Source organism: Daldinia decipiens, assembly GCF_022478715.1.
Source record: "Daldinia decipiens strain CBS 113046 unplaced genomic scaffold F4813scaffold_20, whole genome shotgun sequence".
Taxonomy (NCBI): domain Eukaryota; kingdom Fungi; phylum Ascomycota; class Sordariomycetes; order Xylariales; family Hypoxylaceae; genus Daldinia; species Daldinia decipiens.
In genome coordinates, this window is record NW_026054563.1 from 267,226 (window position 1) to 286,412 (window position 19,187).

Sequence of the window (19,187 nt, forward strand, 5' to 3'; positions counted from 1 at the left end):
GTACCTACATACGGCGTTAAAGAACACTGGTATCATCGCGTAACTATATTTTTGCTAGAATAACTCAACTTCTATTCGAGGCTCGCCTGGCTACCTAGACAAAGTGCCCGCTACGAACTCATAGTCTCATACATATGAGGCAGGTAATTCCATCCACACGCTCCCCTTAATTCCACCGGACCTAATTTAGCCCACTACGCTCTCTATATACTCCATCACCCCATCAGACTGCTTCAGATCCGCATAGCTCTCCAGCGTCAGCGCCGCCTCGATCTCATCCGCATCGGGAATCGGCGTCCTGTCGTAGCTCACCGGCCCGTCCGAGATCGAGTGCGGGATGAACCACGACCCGTTCGTCGTGATGGGCGTCTTGTCCTCGCGGATCCCCATCCCCGCCACGTCGCCGTCGACGAACCACAGGCCTAGCACCGGGTAGTACGACGTGTCCTGCTCGTGCTCGTCCTTGAACTCGGGCAGCAGTGCGAGCTCTTGGATGATGTAGCCTTCCTTGCCGTAGCACCCCGTCGCCGCATCTTGGATCACGTGTCCGTCCGACTGCAGCAAGACGTCGGCGCCCTCGCGCGCGAAGATGGGCTTCCGCGCGAACCGCGTTAGCCAGGCTGGTGCTTCGTCCTCGAAGTATGTCGGGAGCAGCCATTCGGATCGGGGGTCGTCCTTGAAGAGGTCCCATAGGATGGCGAAGAGCGTCTTGTTGCTCCAGAGCATCTTGTACGGCGGCTCGATCCAGACCGTGCCTCCGGTGTATTCGCCGGCCGCGTTGCGCTGCCCGACCCGCTCCATGTCCTTGAAGCATGCTTCGCCGAAGTCTTGCTCCGCCATGAACTCCCACGGGTACAGCTTGAAGATGACGTCGATGTGCTGGCCGTCTTGGTCGAAGAACCGGCCGTCGGGGGACTTGGCGATCTGCTCTACGTACATGGACTTGGTAGCCCATCCTGCTTGTTGGCAAGTGTCCATCAGCAGCGCGGTGTTCATGGCGTCTTCTCCTGTTGGCTCGCCATGTCCGATGGCAAAGTGGACGGTGGGACGATGGCCTAACGTTTTCTCGATCAGGAGTAGGTTCCTCTTCCAGGCGTCGATGAGCTTCTCGGTGATTGAATTGAGCTGATCGTTTCCGTGGCCTGTTTGCTCGAGCCAGAACCATTGTATCGACGCAGCTTCTACAACTGACGTCGGCGTGTCTGCGTTGAACTCGTAAAATTTGGGCACCCGTAGTCTCGGGTCCGGATGGTCGAGCCCGCCGAAGCAGATGTCGAAACGGCCGTATATACTTCCCCAGGCAGGATCCCGATTCCATGATTCCTTGATCTGTTTGAGTGCGAATGCGGGGATCGCCATCTTGCTGGTGATCACTTCGGGGTTTTCCACGAGGATGTCGGCAGCTTCGCAACACATGGCGAAGACATCCTGCCCGGCTTTCTCGAGCAGCTCGATCTCTTCGCCGTCGAAAGAATAGTATCTGTTGTCTGGCCAGTAAGGGTCTGAGGTATCTCCAGGTGCTGGTGCCTTGGAGTAGACAAGGCCTTGGCTCTGGACGAGCCGAGTCGCGTTAGGTCGCTTTTCCACTTGGATACGCCGCATTTTGGTTGTCTATAATACCGATGCTTCTGCTGTCTATATCAGCGAATCGCTAAAGATGGTAGGTTTATGTAGTTATTTGCCATAGAGTGCGTCTACAATTATATGTAGGTGTCTAATACATCTGAGAACACCCACAATCACCGGAGCAAACAGTAACTAGTCATGCTTTCCCTGGGATATTCATTGGCTGACCTTGTCTTTTAGGATTTAACGTGAAATACAAAGAGAAAAGGATTGAAGGAGCTGACAAACAGCAACTCAGAGGTTGCGAAGGTTCGGACTATCATATATACAGTCAGCATGACTACCAAATTGTGTATAATCATGTTGATCATATGGGATGACGAGGGTATCGCAGAACATGACGGCGCATTGAATGATACCAATAACTTGACACATCTGGATGCTTCAAACTCCACGCGTCAGCAAAACCCCCAGACTTTAGCTGAAACCCACCGGCATAGCCCCATGATACAGGCAAACAATGACTTGGCATAAGTAATCATAGGAAATTTCCCCTTCACTAGGGCGACTACCGTCGAACAGTCATAGGGTTTATCTCAGGCCATGTATCATTACACCGCTACCAACGAATATATAAACCGGGTCTCCCCCAGCCATCCCAAGCCTCAAGGAGAGAACAGAAACCCACATCTTCGAGCCTCCATCAATCTATTGCACACAACCCAACCAACCAAACCCAAACCGACCACACACCCAAGCCTTAGTTACCTTAGGTACCTAGCTAGGCGTCTACCACCATGAAGCGCCAGCACATCGCCCTGCCGACCCTCCAAGTCGCCGCGGCAGCCTTCTTCGCGGCCTCCGTCCAAGCCGAGACGTACTGCGTAGACGGCGCCACCAAAGTCGTCGCCACGGCCGAGTGCGCCACCGACAACGCCAACGCACACGCCATCGGCCAATTCTTCCTCCACCAGGGCCCTCCCGGCCTGACCGTCGGCGACGTGATCCCCCCTCCGGCCGAGCCGGGCCACGTCTCCGGAGGCTTCGGCCGTCGCTCCGCCGACAACTGCGACCCGGACAAGGACAAGAACTGCAACAGCGGCGGTTAGATCACATCACACCACGTCCGTCCGTCCGTCCGTCCGTCTAGACGTCTAGACGTCTATCTATCTACCTACCGGCCTTCCGTGCGTCCTGCCTACCTACCTACCTGGTAAGGAGGCTTAGTAGCGCGCGGTGTTTTCTTTGTACTGCTCATCATGCACACACACACACACACACACACACGATCAAGCTCGGGTGTGGAAAAGGGGCTATGTTCAGGGGTTTTAGGAGAAACGAGTAGGGTGTATTTAGGGACAGGTCCTGCAAGGCTGAGGGAAGGTGAAGGGACTTTGTGCGAACTGGTACCGGGTCTATGCATATAATACATATGTAGGTAGGTGGTTAGTTGCCAGCACCTCGGGGTCTTACTCAGTTTGTGGTCTTTACGACAGCACGAAATACACTCTCGGCGTATCCTTATTCTGACTTGTAGTCTTTACAGATGCCAGTAATTGTATAGTTAGTGTAGTATAAATTGTGATGTTGGATTTCTTCCAACTAGGTAACTGATGTCGCATGCAGAATACCTAGGCACAGTTCTCCATCTTGCATATTTAGATGTGCTTTTTTATATGTAGACGACCGTTGAAATGTACCTCCCTCCCTAATGTATACAGCATGTTACCCAGGTTGGGGTCTGGGCATGCATGAGGGAAGGATGGCGAAATTAAGGTCCCATTTGATGCCAGTTGTCGATGCACCGCCAAGAACCAAGAGCCAAGAGCCAAGAGATCGCCAAGGCACAAGGCAAATGCTTAATTCGACTGACGAACGCCCGAACAGAGCAGATCAATCCTTTTTAGTTTACTTTGGCCGTCATTTTCTTATTCCTAGCATCCTTCTTGACTAATCTTTGACGGCTAGAACCGAATCTCCGGGTGTGGGTATGGGGTATTCAGCGCCAGCGTAACCACGAACAGCGTCGTGAAATATCGCGAAGGAGGAAGCTATGACCAAGTACTTATATCGACTAGCTGAAGACTAAAGTGGTGTTATTCAAGTTCTGCTACCCTTTGTGTTTTACTTTCTATCTTTCGAGCTGGTGTTATGAAGAAGTTGTTCGACTTGAACGCTGCTTAATTGACCATTCAGGCCGCCAAAGATCATGGACGTCTGCGTCAGCGTCAGCGTCAGCGTCAGCGTCAGCGTCAACATCAACATCGGCATTACTGTTTAAATGGAAGAAATCACGGAAGAAAGATGCTAGGATTAAACGTGGAACGGAAATTAATGAAAAAATCATCGAATTTTTTTTATAAGAATTCTATTGATAAGACTCCGCACTACCAAAATCCAGAGTTCGCCCGCTTGCTACCATCATTACTAGGAAATGCCGGTCCTTTCTCTCGATCCCGAATGCCGTGACATCTTCAGAGGCCTAGACGCTTGCGCTGACTCATCCGTGCATGAGTTTTTCTTCAGAGTTATAGTAGGTGGGGTACGAGTATGAGTTTTCCGTGCAACATGTCAATTGGTCGTGGTGCTCGTTCCACTGCATCGCGGGGACTTCAATCCGACTGCTCTAGCAAATGTAATAGAGAGCGTGTCGGCAGTCGAGTGGCTAGGCCGTTTAGCAGCAGCCCTCGTCGCAGGCACAAAGGCCGCAGCAGATCTCGCAACCAGCCTGCAACAAGTCAATGTCTAAAACTCTTGGGGTTATTCGGGGAAGAATATGCTTACCTCTTCACCACCACGCATGCTGCCGAACTCGGGTTGGGGCTCAGCGGCCTGTTTTGATGTCAATTGGACTGCCTTATATAACTCGAATAGGACAAGGGAAAGAGGAACCTACAGGCTGCTGCGTAACGACGCCGTCGACGGGAGTCATCTCCATGGGAGCTTGCTGCTGGGGCTCTTGAGGGGAAGGCATGTTGATGGGTCTTTCGAAGAGAATCGATTGTAGGGAATGACTAGGTAATTGATTGCAGATTGGCGACGAAGCGACGAAGACGATGATAGTAAGAAACTAAATAGGATTTCGAGAGCGGTGAAGAACCAGTTTCGTATGTGAGAGAGTGAAAAGAGGAACAAGTGTCCTTTTTCTAGGTAGCAGGCGGATATAACGGCAACGGGAGGCAGCCCATTGATCCTATGGCCGGCAACTACGATGTACAAGATACCTCACATTCACACGTCGCAAACAAGGGGAAGGAGAGGGGCTACCTAGGACCCCAGACCGTGACCAACTTTTAGGAACCTACCTATACATACCTACATACATGTAGGGAAAGCTTGACATGGGATGGGACATGGAATGGAAGGCGCGCAACGCCTATCGCGCGCCTAACCTAGCTAAAATCTGCACGCCACAAAAGCTTGATGGTATTAGTCTAGCCCCAGTCGGGACGATCCCCCATAGCATGAACGTGCGGCAAGAGAAGTACCGGCCGTGCACAGACAAGAAGTCGATAGGAAAGTACTACCTACATACACAGGTAAACCTGTTGGCGGTGACAGACTGACAGCACCTACTTAGGTACTTCACGGTCAGTCCCGTCGTAAGCACCTGCGTACATAGGTAGATTAGGTACCCAGGTAGGCTAGCAGGCTTAGGTAGTCTAATCCAATAGGTGCGAACGTCCCATCGAAAACGTGCCGTCTACATAGCCAACCATGCCATCTGCATGGAACTCCCAATCGGACTAGAGTCGCAGCTCCTATTGAACCAATCATCTACCCACGATGCCCAATTCAAGCTACTCAATACGGGCAAGTCAGGTAGGAGGTAGGAGGCTGGTTTGTTTCTAGGTCATGATATGTCGTCGTCCCTGACCCATATTCAGCTGAAAATAATGACTTGTCATGCAGGCAGTGCTTATATCCAAGTTGTTTGGTGTACCTATCGCTAGCATTCTAGGTCAGGTACACTCATATGATAGATAAGACTAGTTATGTAATATGTGATGTCTTAAGTTTCAGGGTCCAGACTAATGTCACATGGAACTTTGAAATTCCCCGTATTCTGAATAGTTCAATTGGTTAGCTGGGACACCGGACGGTGGCTTTGACCTTTGTACGTACTTGCTTGTCGTATCCAAGGTACTGGGGTGGTAGTTACGTAATTACTACTTAGCCAGTTTTTATGAAGATATAAATGAATCCACATCGTATTACCCCATCAACTACCTCATATTCATCTGCCAGCCCTGTTTAATTAATTCCTCGTCATTCCCCACGAATCCATCGGCAGTAATATACGCAAGCCGGGGTAGTGTGTCGTATGTTACCTGGTTACCAAATGTTAATTTTATAGAGGGAATTCTGATTGGCTTACAACACATACGCGTGTACCTACCGTGTATCTTGCTCAGTATAAATCAGTATCGGAGTAGCCGGTTAGATACAAGATAAGCTAAGGCCGTCATTTGCTTCCCTTGTCGGGCCTTAAAAGAGAAATGTCTCAGATGGGTAAGATTTCCTGTTCCTCAATCCTATGTAATATCAGTCTGATGTAATATCACTCACGCCCACAGGGTTACTATCCACGATACGACGTTACACCACCCAGTGCACCTCTAAAGCAAGGGACTTCGGTATAAGTGCCGATATATAAATATATATGGTATGGCTCCCACGTGTATGAACCTCGTGCTAAACGCCCATCGTCAAAGGCAAGAGTTCATTTACAATCAATGCAACCATCGTACGTGGAAGCTTTGATGTAAGGGTTTATATGAACACCCTGTTCTAATGCATTTATTTCTATCGATAATCATAACCGCTACCATGTCCAATGCGAGACTTTAAATGCAGCATGCGAATAGGTATCATAATTAACAGCCAGACAAGCCGAGTTTAGCCGAGTCCAGCCAGCCAACCAAGCAAGCAAGCAAACAGACAAACACGCGAAGCAGACAACAATGCATCCTTGATATGCAATCCATCAGATAATATAAGCCTTTATACCCGGCACGTTATCTAAACGTTCCGGGCTCGGCTGTCGAGCTCGAAGGAGCCCGCAGGCACCTGTGGCGCGTAGGCATCTCCCGCCGGGTATCCATATTGTTGGGGCGGCGGCGGCGATGGAGCAGGCGATTTGTACTCGGTGTTGGTGGGGGGCGGGTAGTAGTACCCCGGCACCGGCTGGGCATGTACGCCCTCCTCCAAGCCCTGCGGGTTGACGGCGGGTGCGTAGTTGCCGCCCCTCAGGGTGCCCCGTCGCTTGCGGTGGACGATGATCGCTGCGTGGACAAGTTGGATCAAGGACGTCACACTATTGCCATTGGTGTTAGCTTCGTATTCTAGTAGCATCATCTCTCTCGGTTATGAGCCGCAGTGGTAACGCTTGCCACCTTTCGGTCGAAGTTCCTCGTTAATATGGGAAGATAGGTCGTGTATACGTACAGTAGGATTATAGTCAGGATACAGGAGAGAACAGACTGTGCGATCACGTCCAGTGTGAAGATGATACCCCAGATTGCGGTCTTGATGCAAGCGCTCGCGAGGAACAACTCTGGCGGCATTCGCTTCTTGGAGATTAAGATGATCTCGATTATGTCTATGACGATGTTAAGGCCGGTAATGGCGATTTGAAGGCCGGCAGAGGCACTACAATGGTTCATCACAGTCAGTTCATCTCCCCTCTCGATTTTTTTTCCAGTCGAAAATCATGAGAAAGCGTACGTGAAAAGTCCATTATAATCACCCAAGATAGTATCAAGATCTTGCTGCTCTACAAACCATAACAACCATGCCGACGCAGCTAGGAGCACTATGCACACCAAGATCTGCAAGATCCAAGCGGTGATGTTAATACTCTTCCTGTACGGATAGTCGTGCTTGGCCATGGTGTCGTGTCTGTGGTTAGGAACGGTCTCGTCTATCGTGGAGTTGCGGTAGGGGATAACTAGTAAGTTAATACTAGTAAGAGATGAAGGCCTAACGAAGGACGAAATATAAATAGAAGAACAAAAGACAAGAGCTAACAAGACAAGACAACTGCAGAATGATATATAATTTACAGGTCTCCTTATATCGCGCTTACCCCATGCCATGAATATTGGATGTTGGTTTTGAGCTTGTGGGCTGAGCCATTGCCAAGCCGAACGGTGCGCATTTTAAGGCAGCACTCATCAGGCGTAGCTATGTATTGGGACTTTAGAAGTTAAAAGACTCTACGAGCGACTAGTAAAACTACTTACATTACGGCCCAAAATTGTTTTTTAATCGTATCCCCTAGATTCTCAAAGATCTACGCGACGTTTTGTGACGTTGAGGCTTGTTTTATATCAAGTAACACGGAAACACAAAGACTGAAAAAAAAAGCCTCTGGATTGGGTGGTAGGTATGTTTTTTTTTTTCCCCGAGACATGCATCGCGATGGTTTTGTGGAGGTTCTATCATCCCACCCCTGCCTATGTACATATGTATGTACGGAAGTCGCCTTCAAAAGTTTTGTCCATAGGCCAGCCCCTGTCAGCTTGACAAGGCTTGGCGGCAACTGGCAGCCATAATAATAAATGTACCTTTAAATATGCTATACTTTAATTTACTCATTACATTTCAAATATAAAAGCTAATTTATAAAAATATATACTATAATATAATTAAGGCATTATATTTATTAAATAATTAAAAATATTATTTTTCTAATATTTTTAATTGTGTGGTAATATGTATAATAAAGGATATATTCTAGTATACTTTACGATTTTAGATTGCCAGGTGGGGTAGGCTGCCCGACAGCTGCGGCCAAAGCTGACAGGCGTTCTGTATGGACAGAACTTTTGAAGGCGACTTCCGTACCTATGTAGGAGTTGGCTATTTTTGTTGGTGCTAAGGTTGCAAGGGTCTCTGATAGGTCACGGCTTTTAACCATTTCCATTTTCATTAAAGGAGCCGAGTCCCTGTTTGGTAGTTTACTAACTTAGTGCTATGTATGTCTAGTGCTAGGTATGTTAGGAATATACACTACCAAGACTCTAAATTTGATCATCAAGGCCCAGTCTCCAAGCCTGCGATGCCAAGATTCAAGGCTGAAGCAGTGGCACTGAAGAAAATATACCCCACAGGTTGTATGTATGTGTGTGTTGGTTTGACGTTGCTTCAGGTGCTAACCGAAAACCGTAGAATTCGACACCAACATTTATTAGCAGTGTTAATATATTCCAGGTGTCTGTCCGTCGATGATAAAAATCATGTTGGCTTCTCTACATAAAACACCCTTTGATTGGCATGCATCCATCTGATGAGTAATGGCGACATGGCGACATGGCAAGGCGGGTAGCACTAAAGGATTCTTTAATTATGTTGATCATCCATATATCTATATATGCATATCCACGATGTCGAAACAGAGGCTTAGCGGTCTGCAATGCTCGCTTCAAAGCATGGCCACTCCCTATTGGGTTCTTCTGTTATACAAAATATCTGATCATTACTCATCTCGTGTCCCAGGGTTATCTTCGATGCCGAATTATATCTCGAACACGCTGGTGGTTGGCATTGCTTTGATGTGATTGCCAATACTGTGCAAAATAGGAAAAGTCGGCCAGTCAAGTTAAGTCATACATTCATCATCTTCCTTCGAGAACAGCGGCAGCGCGCTCGAGGAAGGCATTAAAGTCCTTGATTTGTTTAAGGCTTCCACCACCATCGCTGCCACCACTGGCTTGACTAGCCACTCTGGAAATCAACAGTTCCAGATTCGAAAGCTCGGCTGCTTTCTTTTCCTTTGGGTTGAGGCCTGGGGCCGATTTCCCATTTTCGATAGCCAATTCAATGTCATCCATTGCAGAGGAGAGTTCTAGTTGATGCTGATACATAGGTAGTTAGCGAAAAGACAACTCCGTAAATTTACCCAATTGGTTATCTTAGACGCACCAGTGTTTCCTTGCTCGCCATCTCGTGGCGCATTCTCACCACATCCATCTTCAGAGCTACTTGCTCTCTCTCGGCACGGATACGCATTATCTCGGTTCGGAGTGCAAGCTTGTCCTTCTGGACCGATCGTACACGCTTCTTAAGCGCATGCATGGTGTCAAGGGCAATAGTCTGAAATTGTTAGCTAAGACATACATTCTAATACCAATATGGCAACTTACGTGTTCCAAAAGGCGTGTTCGTAGTTCCTCCTTAAATGCCTCCAGAGCTCGGAGTTTCGTCCTAAACTCCTTTTTCGTAGCCGAGTTCTTCGCATTAACAGCGGCCTCGTGAAGCGTCTCCAGGCTGGACTCGACGACTTCGTCACATACTTGCGACAAGACGTCAATCACGTTGACGCCGCCACGATTAGAAAATGGTATATCAGCGTTGAGAATGTCACCATTAGTGTCATCTTCATTCAAATGCATTCGCTTCGTGTATCTCTGCACAATGATAGGAATTGCTTCGCCGTCGCTCCGTCTTTTCGGAGGTAGCTTATTCTTTTTCTTGGGGGGTTTAGGGTGCGATTGTACCGCTGGGCTACCTTGGACTTTTTTCTGTTTGCTTTTCTTTGCTGGTCGATTGACCTCAACTCTAGAATGTAGTTCTGGAGAGGCTTCTCGAGGTGGACTCTCCCGTGGGCGCTTTCGGCCGATTTTCCGGGCGGCCGTCTGGACGTCAACTGCTTCGGCCTCCTCTTCATCGGCCACAACTTCTTCCTCTCGAGTCTCTTCTCGAGTTTCCTCTTCAGCTGCTTGGATTTGAATTTCAGGCAGCTCAACTATGGGCTTAGGCTTCACCCTCGGCTGAGGTTTCCTGGGACTAGCAGTACCTGCGGCTTGGGGAGATGAAGACAATTCATCTACTATACTAGGGGTGGCTAGTCTAACTTGGCTTCGTGTAGATCGTGTAGACCCGGTAATTGCCGTAGCGTCACTTCTTTGCGCTGGCGATGGCTCCTCGATATCACCAATTTCCAGACCCCCTAATGCTCTCGTTACTGTTCGTGTTGATCGTGCTGAAGCAGCGCCCAAAGTGGCAGCACTAGCCCTGCTTTTCCGTGCTAGAGGTGAAGAATAAGTAAGCTCGCCCGTAACTCCGGCTTCTTCGTCTATCACAGCTTTCAATAGTTTTGCGCTCCGGGTGATACTCTCGGGGAGAACTCTAACCGAACGTCTATGTCCACTTCCCGGGGCTTCAGCAGGACTTTCAGTAACTTCTTCTGCAACATGCCCTGGAGACAATCGCGAAGCTACAGATCCACGTGATTCAGGACGCTGCATGACAGCGTCCATAGACTCCAGAGTCTCATCTTCATTATGTGGCTCCTGGTTCTCCAGACTTAGAGCTGCTAGAGGTCCTGATGCATCCTCGGGACTTTCTTGTTGGACTGCGGCATAAGGATCAACTCTTGACCCACTCAACCGCGCCGATGTTCTTCTCGAGGCTCTTAGCGCACTGGATGGTGGTTGCGAACTCGTCAAATCGGCTTCAGGGTTTAGTCGGCGTCGCTTCGCAGAGGTATTAGGCTCCGAACGCGCTACGGACGACGGCGGAGGGGGGTCCGAAGCAGGCTCGGAAGAAGCTTCGGCGCCCGGGAGGATAAAACCAAAAGAATCATCGGCAACTTCGTGGCGTCTAAATTCTAAGAAGTTAGAGACTCGGCGAAATTCAAAGCAACGAAGGGAGACACATACCCAGCTCCACGCATGCGCTGTTGCATGCGCTCTTCACGGCCTAGCGTACCCTTGTATTAGTTTCTATTTCGCGAGGATTGTGGTTTTTACTCACTGGTGGCCATTTCACTTTCGGATATGAGGAACTGGGTATATTACGATTTTTACATAAAGTCAAGTTTTAAAGCACATGGCAGACAATGCAGTACGTTTAGCGAAAGTATGCAGATATTCGAGATTAAAGCGAGTTGTAAGACGCGTCGTGATGCGCGCGCCACAGTTGACGTCGGTTTGCTTAAAGTAGGTACCTAGGTACTTAATTAGTGCCATGTAGTGTAGGTACATACCTAGGTACCTACGGATTAAGCGGGGTCCATTCAAGTTTGTTCGAAAATGGGACTTTACTTGGATTAGTTAATTTATACTAAGTTCCGCTTATACTCTGACATAACCACACTCAAAGAATTGTTTCTCCAACATATTCCGATTGGTTTTGTAGACCAATACATGAAAGATAACCGTAACGGCCGTAACAGGGGTCGTAGCAGCAGTCCCTTGGTGGCACAAGAAAAGGAAAACTACCTACCTTACAAGGCAGGCAAGGAGAATGTGGGAGTGATGCGCTACTCATTATATGTAGGACTTTACGCATTGGGACGTCTCTGTATCTAGTCATCATGTCGGATTGATGTCTCCTGTATCTATGTATATCCGGTAGGTACATGGTAGGCAGGTAGTATATGCGCTCTCTACTTATACTGTGATATGATTTGCAGCAGAGCTACAAGCTGACCACTATCAAAATGGAACATACCAATGATACCTAGGCAGATACGTACCTATATAATGCGAGATGGGCGCACAATATCGCCAATTATAACCTTAGACCCCTTTTCGCCAATCAGAAAGTATTCCTATTTTATTATATTATATTGATCTGTCATATTTTCCAAGCTAGGACTAAAGACCGATTTGACCAGGACGTTGCACACTAGGTCGTTCTCTCGAACGGTCCTTTAATAAATGCCAATGCGGAGACAAATCGAGACTTGTTCTGGGCACTGAAAGGAGGCGCCAACAACCTCGGCATATGTTACTTTTACAAGGGTAAGGCTGTTGAATAACCCCTTGGGCGTTGTAACTACTTCTACGGACTTCCTTAACAGACAAGAATTGTGTTTCGATATCCTCTATCATCGTCTCCATAGCTTCGTGTACAACATAGTCATCCTCTTTGGACCACCATAACAAATCAAGCTCAAACCAGATCTAGTTGACTTCTTGTAAACCAAGAGCGTTGCCGCCATGTTGCTGGCCAGCCTTTGTAGCGCTTGTAGATATAGGCTGTAAGCCAGAAGTGACCGCCTCGATCTATTTCAAGGCCTGGGATGAAGTTATCACATCTTCGGCATTTTTATATAACAGCTTGTCAGGTTCGAAGCTCGTTGTTAGCCAGCCAACCCTGCGATGATGCAAGTTGGGATCAGCCTGTTATTGCGAGTTATGGTACAGACAACGTAGCAAAACCCAGACAGGTACAAGCCGTGCACCTTACGTTCAATAACGTGTTGATAGGCGCAGTTAGCACCTGTGATAGATAGATTTACGTCTGTCTAAGGCTGTAGAACTCTTATCGCCAGCTAGGAGCCAGGTAACCATGGGGCAACCAAAGTGAGAAAATTTACACTCACACTTTCCAATATCTGTGGCCGTTCCAATATTTATTCGTTGAAAGGTTCTTCTGCCTACCTCCTTTTCCTACCTTTCGCCATACCTCCAACTAAACACACATATCAGATGCGATCCAGGTGTGCTTCAAGCACTCCGTATCGCAGTTTCTATCGTTACTCTCATAGAGGCTAACAACCAACACCTGGAAGCATCTCCGTGGAAAGTCTGCTATTCACTCATAACATGGGCCTTTTTAGGCTTTCGACTCTTGATATTTTCACGCGTCTTCCATTTCGCAAGTAGCGCCCATCGAATCACTCTCTAGTTTCAACTCTGTCGCCTTCGGTGTTGCTTATACGCGTCTTTACCCGAGATCACACTTCTGCCATCTAGTGTCTTGGGACTTCTGAGTTACTATTGTAAGAGAATCCCTAATGTTAACTTAAATAAAGTATTGATCATATAACTGAATTACACAAACTAACCCGTGTCTAATAGTGCCACACGGCTTGTTTAGCCGTTTAGAAAACCAAGAACAACTTTCTCAAGAAGTTTCTAATACATATTTGTATTATTGGCGCTTATTTGGAAGGGCCGAACTGTATCTGACGTGAGTATTGCCCTCTGAATCTAGAGGTCTATCCCAAAGCTGGCATACCCATCAAAGAAAGTAAAGACGCTGACTGAGTTGTTAGCATACCCCTTACGTACATACCTCTTATACACGCACTATCTTCGCCCTTCATCATCATGTGTCGTATATCTCGTCTCCGTTGTCCCATATGCCAGGATGTTGCCGATTGGAGTATTCGCCCTTGCAAGGATATGGTAGAGAACGAAATGGACCGCAGCGACCACGACAGAAAAACCATATCTGCACCATTTGTTCGTATACACTGCCCACATCTTATCTGGCCGCCGATGGATCCTACCTCTCTCGTCAACCAATTATGCGACAATTGCGCTTGCGTACGCCGCCCAGGGGTAAAAGAAACAGTCGAGGGCCCCGAAGTCGAGATGGAGAAGATCGATGAAGATGGTTCTGTTACATGGGCTTCGGAGGAAACGTCGATGAAAGGTGACTGGGCGGCTCGTTTAAACGAAGAGCCTCACCGAGTACTCACTCTCCGAATCCCTCACTGCCATCTTTGTCAGAAACCCTCATTCTTTTTCCAAAGAGCCACCGAAACGCCGGGCGGAGAGGAATTCAAGTTCGGCATCAAAGAGGTCGAGATGGAATTTAATTCAACGCTATGGAAATGGGCTTGGCTGGGACGGGGAAGAGAGGCACTTTCTGTTCGCCTCGTTACGGGTTTCATTTCCAAGCCATGCAACACCTGCTTCAATCGTGAAGAGCTACTCCGTGCCAAGGTGTGCAAGTTTATAGGGTACTGTAAACCAATCGAGGCTTAGGCAGTCTGGAATTGGTTGATACTACGATGCGCAGGGAAAGCTAGCTTCTGGCAACACGAATTGCCTAACGAGGGTCTCCCTAATACCCGGCCTCCGGACCCGCGGGAGATCCGAGAATATATGAGCGTGTGCTGGAAGGCGAGGACCGAGGTAGAGTATTGTTTCTTTCAGGAACTCGAACCTCCCGTCAAATGTTCTCTACCGTTCACCCTCCACGAAGATCTATTCACGGACTTGTCACAATGGAACCGGCTTACTGGAATTATGGAGCGAAACGATCTAATTGCCCAGTGTTCTCCTCTCCCCTGGGATGTGGAGGAAGAACTCAGAAAATTCCTACATGAACGGGATGTCGAAGAGGCTGCTAAAGAGACTGATGTCTCATACGTATCTACTACTATATCGCTACAGGCCGCGATGGAGCTGCAGGAAATAGAGGACCGACGAAATGCCAAACATTTCGGTTTTAAGCCACCTCCACCTCGTCGACCTCGCCGCTCTCTCCCTCACGATCCTCCTCGCACTCGCCCTTCTAAACGAAGCCGGTCTAGTGAAAACCCTTGCAAAGGAACCCCATTTGAAGGACTAGAGTGCGACCCAGATGATCTATTTGCAGACAACTATCTTATTAAGAAGCGGTCTCGTGCAAAAGAGAAACCAAGGAGGATCCTCAAGACAGAGTATGGAACCTTTGAGCTATTCGATTCTGGCTTTTGGGTCCTGAAGGGCGTAGGACCTGATTATAAGTTGAAGTTGCCTCTTGCTGTCGGATTAAGAGAAGAACTTGAACCCATTATGGATTATGAAGATGAAGATGAGTTATACCCCGAGGACGCTGATGCCTACCAATTCCCGGATACTCCAGAAGAATCTGACTCCGCGGGTTCTCAGCTCGGGGGCGAACGGGAGATGACGGAGCGTCTCGCCAGTATGGGCCTGATGGACGACCATGTAGACCCTCCGTACGCTAGCATGGAGGTTGAAAATCATGAGTCGATAGTCGATAAAGAGGAGGTGGTGGTAATGACCGACGATGACCTTCCGCATGCCAGTCCGGACGTCGAGGATCACGAGACGAGAGTCGAGAAAGGGAAAGGGAAAGAGAAGGAGAGAGTTGTGATAGTGATCGATGATGATAACTCGGACGAGGACTATGTCTCTAGGCAGAATGTCTTGCGGAACTTTGGTGCAAGCTCCTCTAGCGCAGACCCCTTTAATGTGGTCCCTGAAGGGGCAGTTGCACGCCGCAGTCAACGACCCGGCCCTATGAATCTACCTAGACGCAACAGTTCGCAGAGGGCTGGACAGGCTGCCAACCTAGACGACCTCTACCAGAGTCTGAGTCCGCAGAATCCTACCGAGGCTGACTACGACAAGTACCAGAAAATGGCCAGATTGTACCCACACCTATTCTGCGATGATCGTACCAAGCTACTTCCCAACGGTTATATCCCGTCGTCTCGGATCATCAGGTTTGACGGCCAACAAATTGGCGTAGTGCATTTCTTTCCTGACTTACTTCCGGTGATCCCTGGATATGACATGGCGACGACAATCACATATGTCCTATCAGGAGCTCATGATCGCACCGGACTGGAACCTTGGCCATTTCTCTGGCGCATTCAGATCAAGTTCGACAGCAAGGTTATCGGTACTGTAGAATTTCGACAGATGCCGGTCCCTCTCCCTCCCCCCGCGAACCTTGACGAGTCTAGTACGGATCTACTGAAGATTCATTCCCCTCTTAGGCGCCCTAATGCACCCCCGGTGGACATACCCAACGCACCTCCTGTCGACGAACAAGTCAGCTGGGGGCCTAGTTCCAATGTCTCTGTTGCTAATGAACCTGCTGCGTCTTCCAACAGCGGGCCTTCTAGATCTATTGCCCCGATGACTGCTCTGCCGGGACATCTCTTCCAGCCTGATGGCTTAACTAAGATTGAATATTGCAAAACTGTTCGAGCGATCGTTTATGGAACTGTCAAGTACAACGATCAGGTTGTCGGTGATTTGGAAGCATGCCCGGTGATGTCTATGCTTCTGAAACGCGTGAGAATTTCGGAACGATTCAACAAACTGTTCAAGAACGATGGTCTCACGAAGGTGGACTACAATCCAGCCACTAGAAAGCTGGATGTGTTATATAACAATGCCCTCTTCGGCCACATTAAGATTAATCACCCGACTGGAGGCCTACCTCAGGGTCCGCCGCCGCCTTCTCCAGCAGCCCCGGCTGTCTAAGTATGCGCTGTTAGTTATCCTCGTTGCATTCATTACAGAACACCTTCGTCAACAATATCACGACTATGAATGGCCGACAACGAAAAAGTGAAGATGGAGTATCGACGCAGATTGTGTTTACGTCCACCTGGGGATGCTTCAAGGAACACGCAACGAACTTCGGAGTTCTTGCCCTCCCAGGCCTGCTGTAAGGAGAAAAATCGTGTTGTGAGATCAGATAGAACCTCACGGGTGGTTTCGTTCGGAAGGAAACCAGAAAACCCGAAGATTCGTTGCCGCCGAATGCGAGGAAGAACCGCCAGAGATTGCTATGCTATTATTTCCCTTGCCGTTACGGCCACGGCCGATTTGCAAGCCGGGAAGGCTATGAGTTCATGTTTCATGTTTCATGTTTTTGGGGAGAGAGAGAGAGAAGAGAAAAAAATTACGAAAATCCAGATTGTCGCAACGTTCGTTATTCATTTGTTTCCTAGCCTAGGTTAGTCGTCTGTTTTTTTCAACTGTTAGGCACTTAATCAAGCCGTAGGCTATAGCAAATAAACCCGATGCCGCTTGTCTACTATTAACTAGCCCCCCCAATGCGTGCGTGCGTATTTACCAGGTAACTGACTATTATATGCCACATACTGAATTCTGGCTTTAAATTTTCATCGAATATCGTTTATATATAGTTGAGGGTGATGTGATGTAACCTAGGTTAGGTAGTTGGTTTGATGGTGTTGTGGCGTTCAGGGGAGGGAATAGGTAAAGCAAGCAGATGGTGGCTCAAAACATAACAGCCACCGGTCGGATAATGTCAATGTGTAGGTACCGTGCCTACTATGTACCTATGTACAGGTAGGTAGGGCATACTGTAACTGAGTTGCGCTAACCTTATTATGGTTACTCTTATGTAACGATGGGACCCACTTCTTGGATACACGTAATAACCGTCATCGCCTGTCGCCGTGCATTCGATTATGCATCTACATCACCCTTTTGCGACACATCTCCTATACTAAGCTTACAATCTATTAACCACAAACCACATAATAAGGCCACCTTTTTCTTCGTGCAATCGTCGGATGTCTCTGTGAGACTTCCTACAAGTTTTTACTATCCCACCCCTAAAACAACAGCTGCTTCTGCGGCTCTGACCTGCAAATCAGGGCCGCCGGATTTACCTTCAATCATCCACCTATCACCAAGAGCTGCCATAGCTCATAGCTCATAGCTCATAGCTCCTGGCCGATTTCCCTGTCAAAATGACTGCGTGGAATGTTAGTACCTGTAGTTTCCCTATCCTTTATAAGAACTATACTGAGAAAACATGGCTTAGATATTTCGAATACTGGGAGACTGCTCCCATCTGCTCTCGAAATGCATCCTGATCTTCGCCATCCATCGCAACCGGAGCGCTGAAGGTAAAAACCCCCGAGCAAAGCTTCCCCCTCTATCTCGGAGCTTATGTCAGCTAACACGTTCTATGTAGGTGTCTCTATGATCACTCAAGCCTTCTATGCCGTCGTCTTCTGTACGAGGTACACAGATTTCTTCCGCGAGACGTCCAACTGGAACTACTTCTTTAAGCTCTTCTACATCCTGTCCTCCTTCTATATCCTCATTATCATGCGATGGCTGTTCCCTCGGACTAGGGAGCGCGAGATATCCTGGAAGTTAGGCGCTGTAGTTCTGATGGGATCGCTGTTCATATCGCCCTTCGTCATGTTGATCTTTGAGAAGCGCTGGGGCTTCTTCACGGTTAGTCCGAATACATACTGCTCTTCTTCTAAACTACTACCCCGCGCCCAGTCAACTAACGCGTGCGCAATATAGTGGATGTACGACTTCTCTCTCATCCTCGAGTCCATCTGCGTCCTCCCCCAACTACTGCTTCTGCGCCAGACCAATGTTCCGACCGTCATCGATTCCTTCTACCTATTAACACTAGGCTCGTACCGTGGCCTATACATCCTCAACTGGATCTGGCGAGAACTCGACGTCAACGATCGCAAGCCGAGCGCCGTGTCCGTCATATTCGGTATCATCCAGACGGCTTTATACGTCGACTTCTTCTGGGTATACTATACGCGTCAGCGCGTCAAGCTCCGGGCTGGCGGTATCGTCGACTCGGACGACATCCGTCGCGGCTGGCTCCTCGGCCGCATCTTTGGCAACAAGCGCTTCCAAGCTGCCGAGACGGACGACGAGGAGAGCGCTCCTGCCCTTGGCCGCAATGGCAACGGCCAGCAGCGCAGGTCCAAGTGGGGTTCTAGGGGTATCTCGATCAGCGCTGATGAGGGCATCCGCGAGCACGAGCAAGAGCAAGAGCAGCAGAACCATAGCGATGACGACTTCAGCGACGCAGCTGTAGACCCAGATGCTAGGATGAAGGATCCCGACGAGCTTGCTAGAGTTCTTGACGACGACGACGATGACGACTCGGAGGGATTGCCAGAGCCGGCATCATCGCATTCAGGGCCGAGTAAGAATACGAATGGTATTAGCAATGGAAGCGAATGGCGGGAGCACTAGGCCGAAGGGTCTGAAGAGGCACTTATTTTTTGATTGACTACGAGGAAGATGGGAAAGAATACGACTAAATCGAGTAGACAAGCTCGATATCTGTGTTTGAAGAGAGGCTCAATAGGGGATGTGTTACCTAACTGTACT

At 48.6% G+C, this 19,187-nt stretch overlaps 7 protein-coding genes across 7 annotated transcripts; 3 read left to right on the forward strand and 4 right to left on the reverse strand.

Annotated features, from left to right (window-relative positions):
- Window positions 1-186: 186 nt before the first annotated feature.
- F4813DRAFT_390232 (Glutathionylspermidine synthase) lies at window positions 187-1,602 on the reverse strand (the record flags this gene model as incomplete). Its single annotated transcript, XM_049246977.1, has 1 exon — window positions 187-1,602. The coding sequence occupies one exon, from the start codon at window positions 1,600-1,602 to the stop codon at window positions 187-189; it is 1,416 nt and encodes a 471-aa protein (XP_049098856.1).
- A 36-nt stretch (window positions 1,603-1,638) lies between these two features.
- F4813DRAFT_362185 (uncharacterized protein) lies at window positions 1,639-3,203 on the forward strand. Its single transcript, XM_049243612.1, has one exon. It carries the CDS (start codon window positions 2,364-2,366, stop codon window positions 2,673-2,675), a length of 312 nt encoding a protein of 103 aa, XP_049098857.1. The 5' UTR covers window positions 1,639-2,363; the 3' UTR covers window positions 2,676-3,203.
- An 811-nt stretch (window positions 3,204-4,014) lies between these two features.
- F4813DRAFT_114395 (uncharacterized protein) lies at window positions 4,015-4,691 on the reverse strand. The gene is made up of 3 exons (XM_049238539.1): window positions 4,463-4,691; window positions 4,351-4,398; window positions 4,015-4,294 (listed from the first exon to the last, which is right to left on the reverse strand). The coding sequence occupies exons 1-3, from the start codon at window positions 4,538-4,540 to the stop codon at window positions 4,241-4,243; spliced, it is 180 nt and encodes a 59-aa protein (XP_049098858.1). The 5' UTR covers window positions 4,541-4,691; the 3' UTR covers window positions 4,015-4,240.
- A 1,897-nt stretch (window positions 4,692-6,588) lies between these two features.
- F4813DRAFT_390235 (uncharacterized protein) lies at window positions 6,589-7,457 on the reverse strand (the record flags this gene model as incomplete). Its single annotated transcript, XM_049246978.1, has 3 exons — window positions 6,589-6,883; window positions 7,015-7,218; window positions 7,294-7,457. The coding sequence occupies 3 exons, from the start codon at window positions 7,455-7,457 to the stop codon at window positions 6,589-6,591; spliced, it is 663 nt and encodes a 220-aa protein (XP_049098859.1).
- A 1,047-nt stretch (window positions 7,458-8,504) lies between these two features.
- On the reverse strand, window positions 8,505-11,634 carry F4813DRAFT_362198 (uncharacterized protein). Its single transcript, XM_049243613.1, has 5 exons — window positions 11,326-11,634; window positions 11,232-11,271; window positions 9,714-11,172; window positions 9,493-9,663; window positions 8,505-9,425 (listed from the first exon to the last, which is right to left on the reverse strand). The coding sequence occupies exons 1-5, from the start codon at window positions 11,333-11,335 to the stop codon at window positions 9,186-9,188; spliced, it is 1,920 nt and encodes a 639-aa protein (XP_049098860.1). The 5' UTR covers window positions 11,336-11,634; the 3' UTR covers window positions 8,505-9,185.
- Window positions 11,635-14,562: 2,928 nt separating this feature from the next.
- F4813DRAFT_362203 (uncharacterized protein) lies at window positions 14,563-17,184 on the forward strand. The gene has a single exon (XM_049243614.1). The coding sequence runs from the start codon at window positions 14,712-14,714 to the stop codon at window positions 16,533-16,535; it is 1,824 nt and encodes a 607-aa protein (XP_049098861.1). The 5' UTR covers window positions 14,563-14,711; the 3' UTR covers window positions 16,536-17,184.
- A 595-nt stretch (window positions 17,185-17,779) lies between these two features.
- On the forward strand, window positions 17,780-19,049 carry F4813DRAFT_390238 (ER lumen protein retaining receptor-domain-containing protein; the record flags this gene model as incomplete). The annotated part of the gene is made up of 4 exons (XM_049246979.1): window positions 17,780-17,794; window positions 17,854-17,938; window positions 18,007-18,275; window positions 18,351-19,049. The coding sequence occupies 4 exons, from the start codon at window positions 17,780-17,782 to the stop codon at window positions 19,047-19,049; spliced, it is 1,068 nt and encodes a 355-aa protein (XP_049098862.1).
- Between the last annotated feature and the right edge of the window lie 138 nt (window positions 19,050-19,187).

What these genes read in the sequence shown, in the direction of transcription:
- F4813DRAFT_362185 (XM_049243612.1), top strand. Translation starts at nt 2,364, where the DNA reads ATGAAGCGCCAGCACATCGCCCTGCCGACCCTCCAAGTCGCCGCGGCA.
- F4813DRAFT_114395 (XM_049238539.1), bottom strand. Translation starts at nt 4,540, where the DNA reads ATGCCTTCCCCTCAAGAGCCCCAGCAGCAAGCTCCCATGGAGATGACT. An exon ending in GCGTCGTTACGCAGCAGCCT is followed by an intron (nt 4,399 to 4,462) that starts GTAGGTTCCTCT and finishes ACATCAAAACAG; the next exon opens with GCCGCTGAGCCCCAACCCGA. An exon ending in GCATGCGTGGTGGTGAAGAG is followed by an intron (nt 4,295 to 4,350) that starts GTAAGCATATTC and finishes GACTTGTTGCAG; the next exon opens with GCTGGTTGCGAGATCTGCTG.
- F4813DRAFT_362198 (XM_049243613.1), bottom strand. An exon ending in CAGCGCATGCGTGGAGCTGG is followed by an intron (nt 11,173 to 11,231) that starts GTATGTGTCTCC and finishes CTTAGAATTTAG; the next exon opens with ACGCCACGAAGTTGCCGATG. An exon ending in TGGCGAGCAAGGAAACACTG is followed by an intron (nt 9,426 to 9,492) that starts GTGCGTCTAAGA and finishes CCTATGTATCAG; the next exon opens with CATCAACTAGAACTCTCCTC.
- F4813DRAFT_362203 (XM_049243614.1), top strand. Translation starts at nt 14,712, where the DNA reads ATGGAGCTGCAGGAAATAGAGGACCGACGAAATGCCAAACATTTCGGT.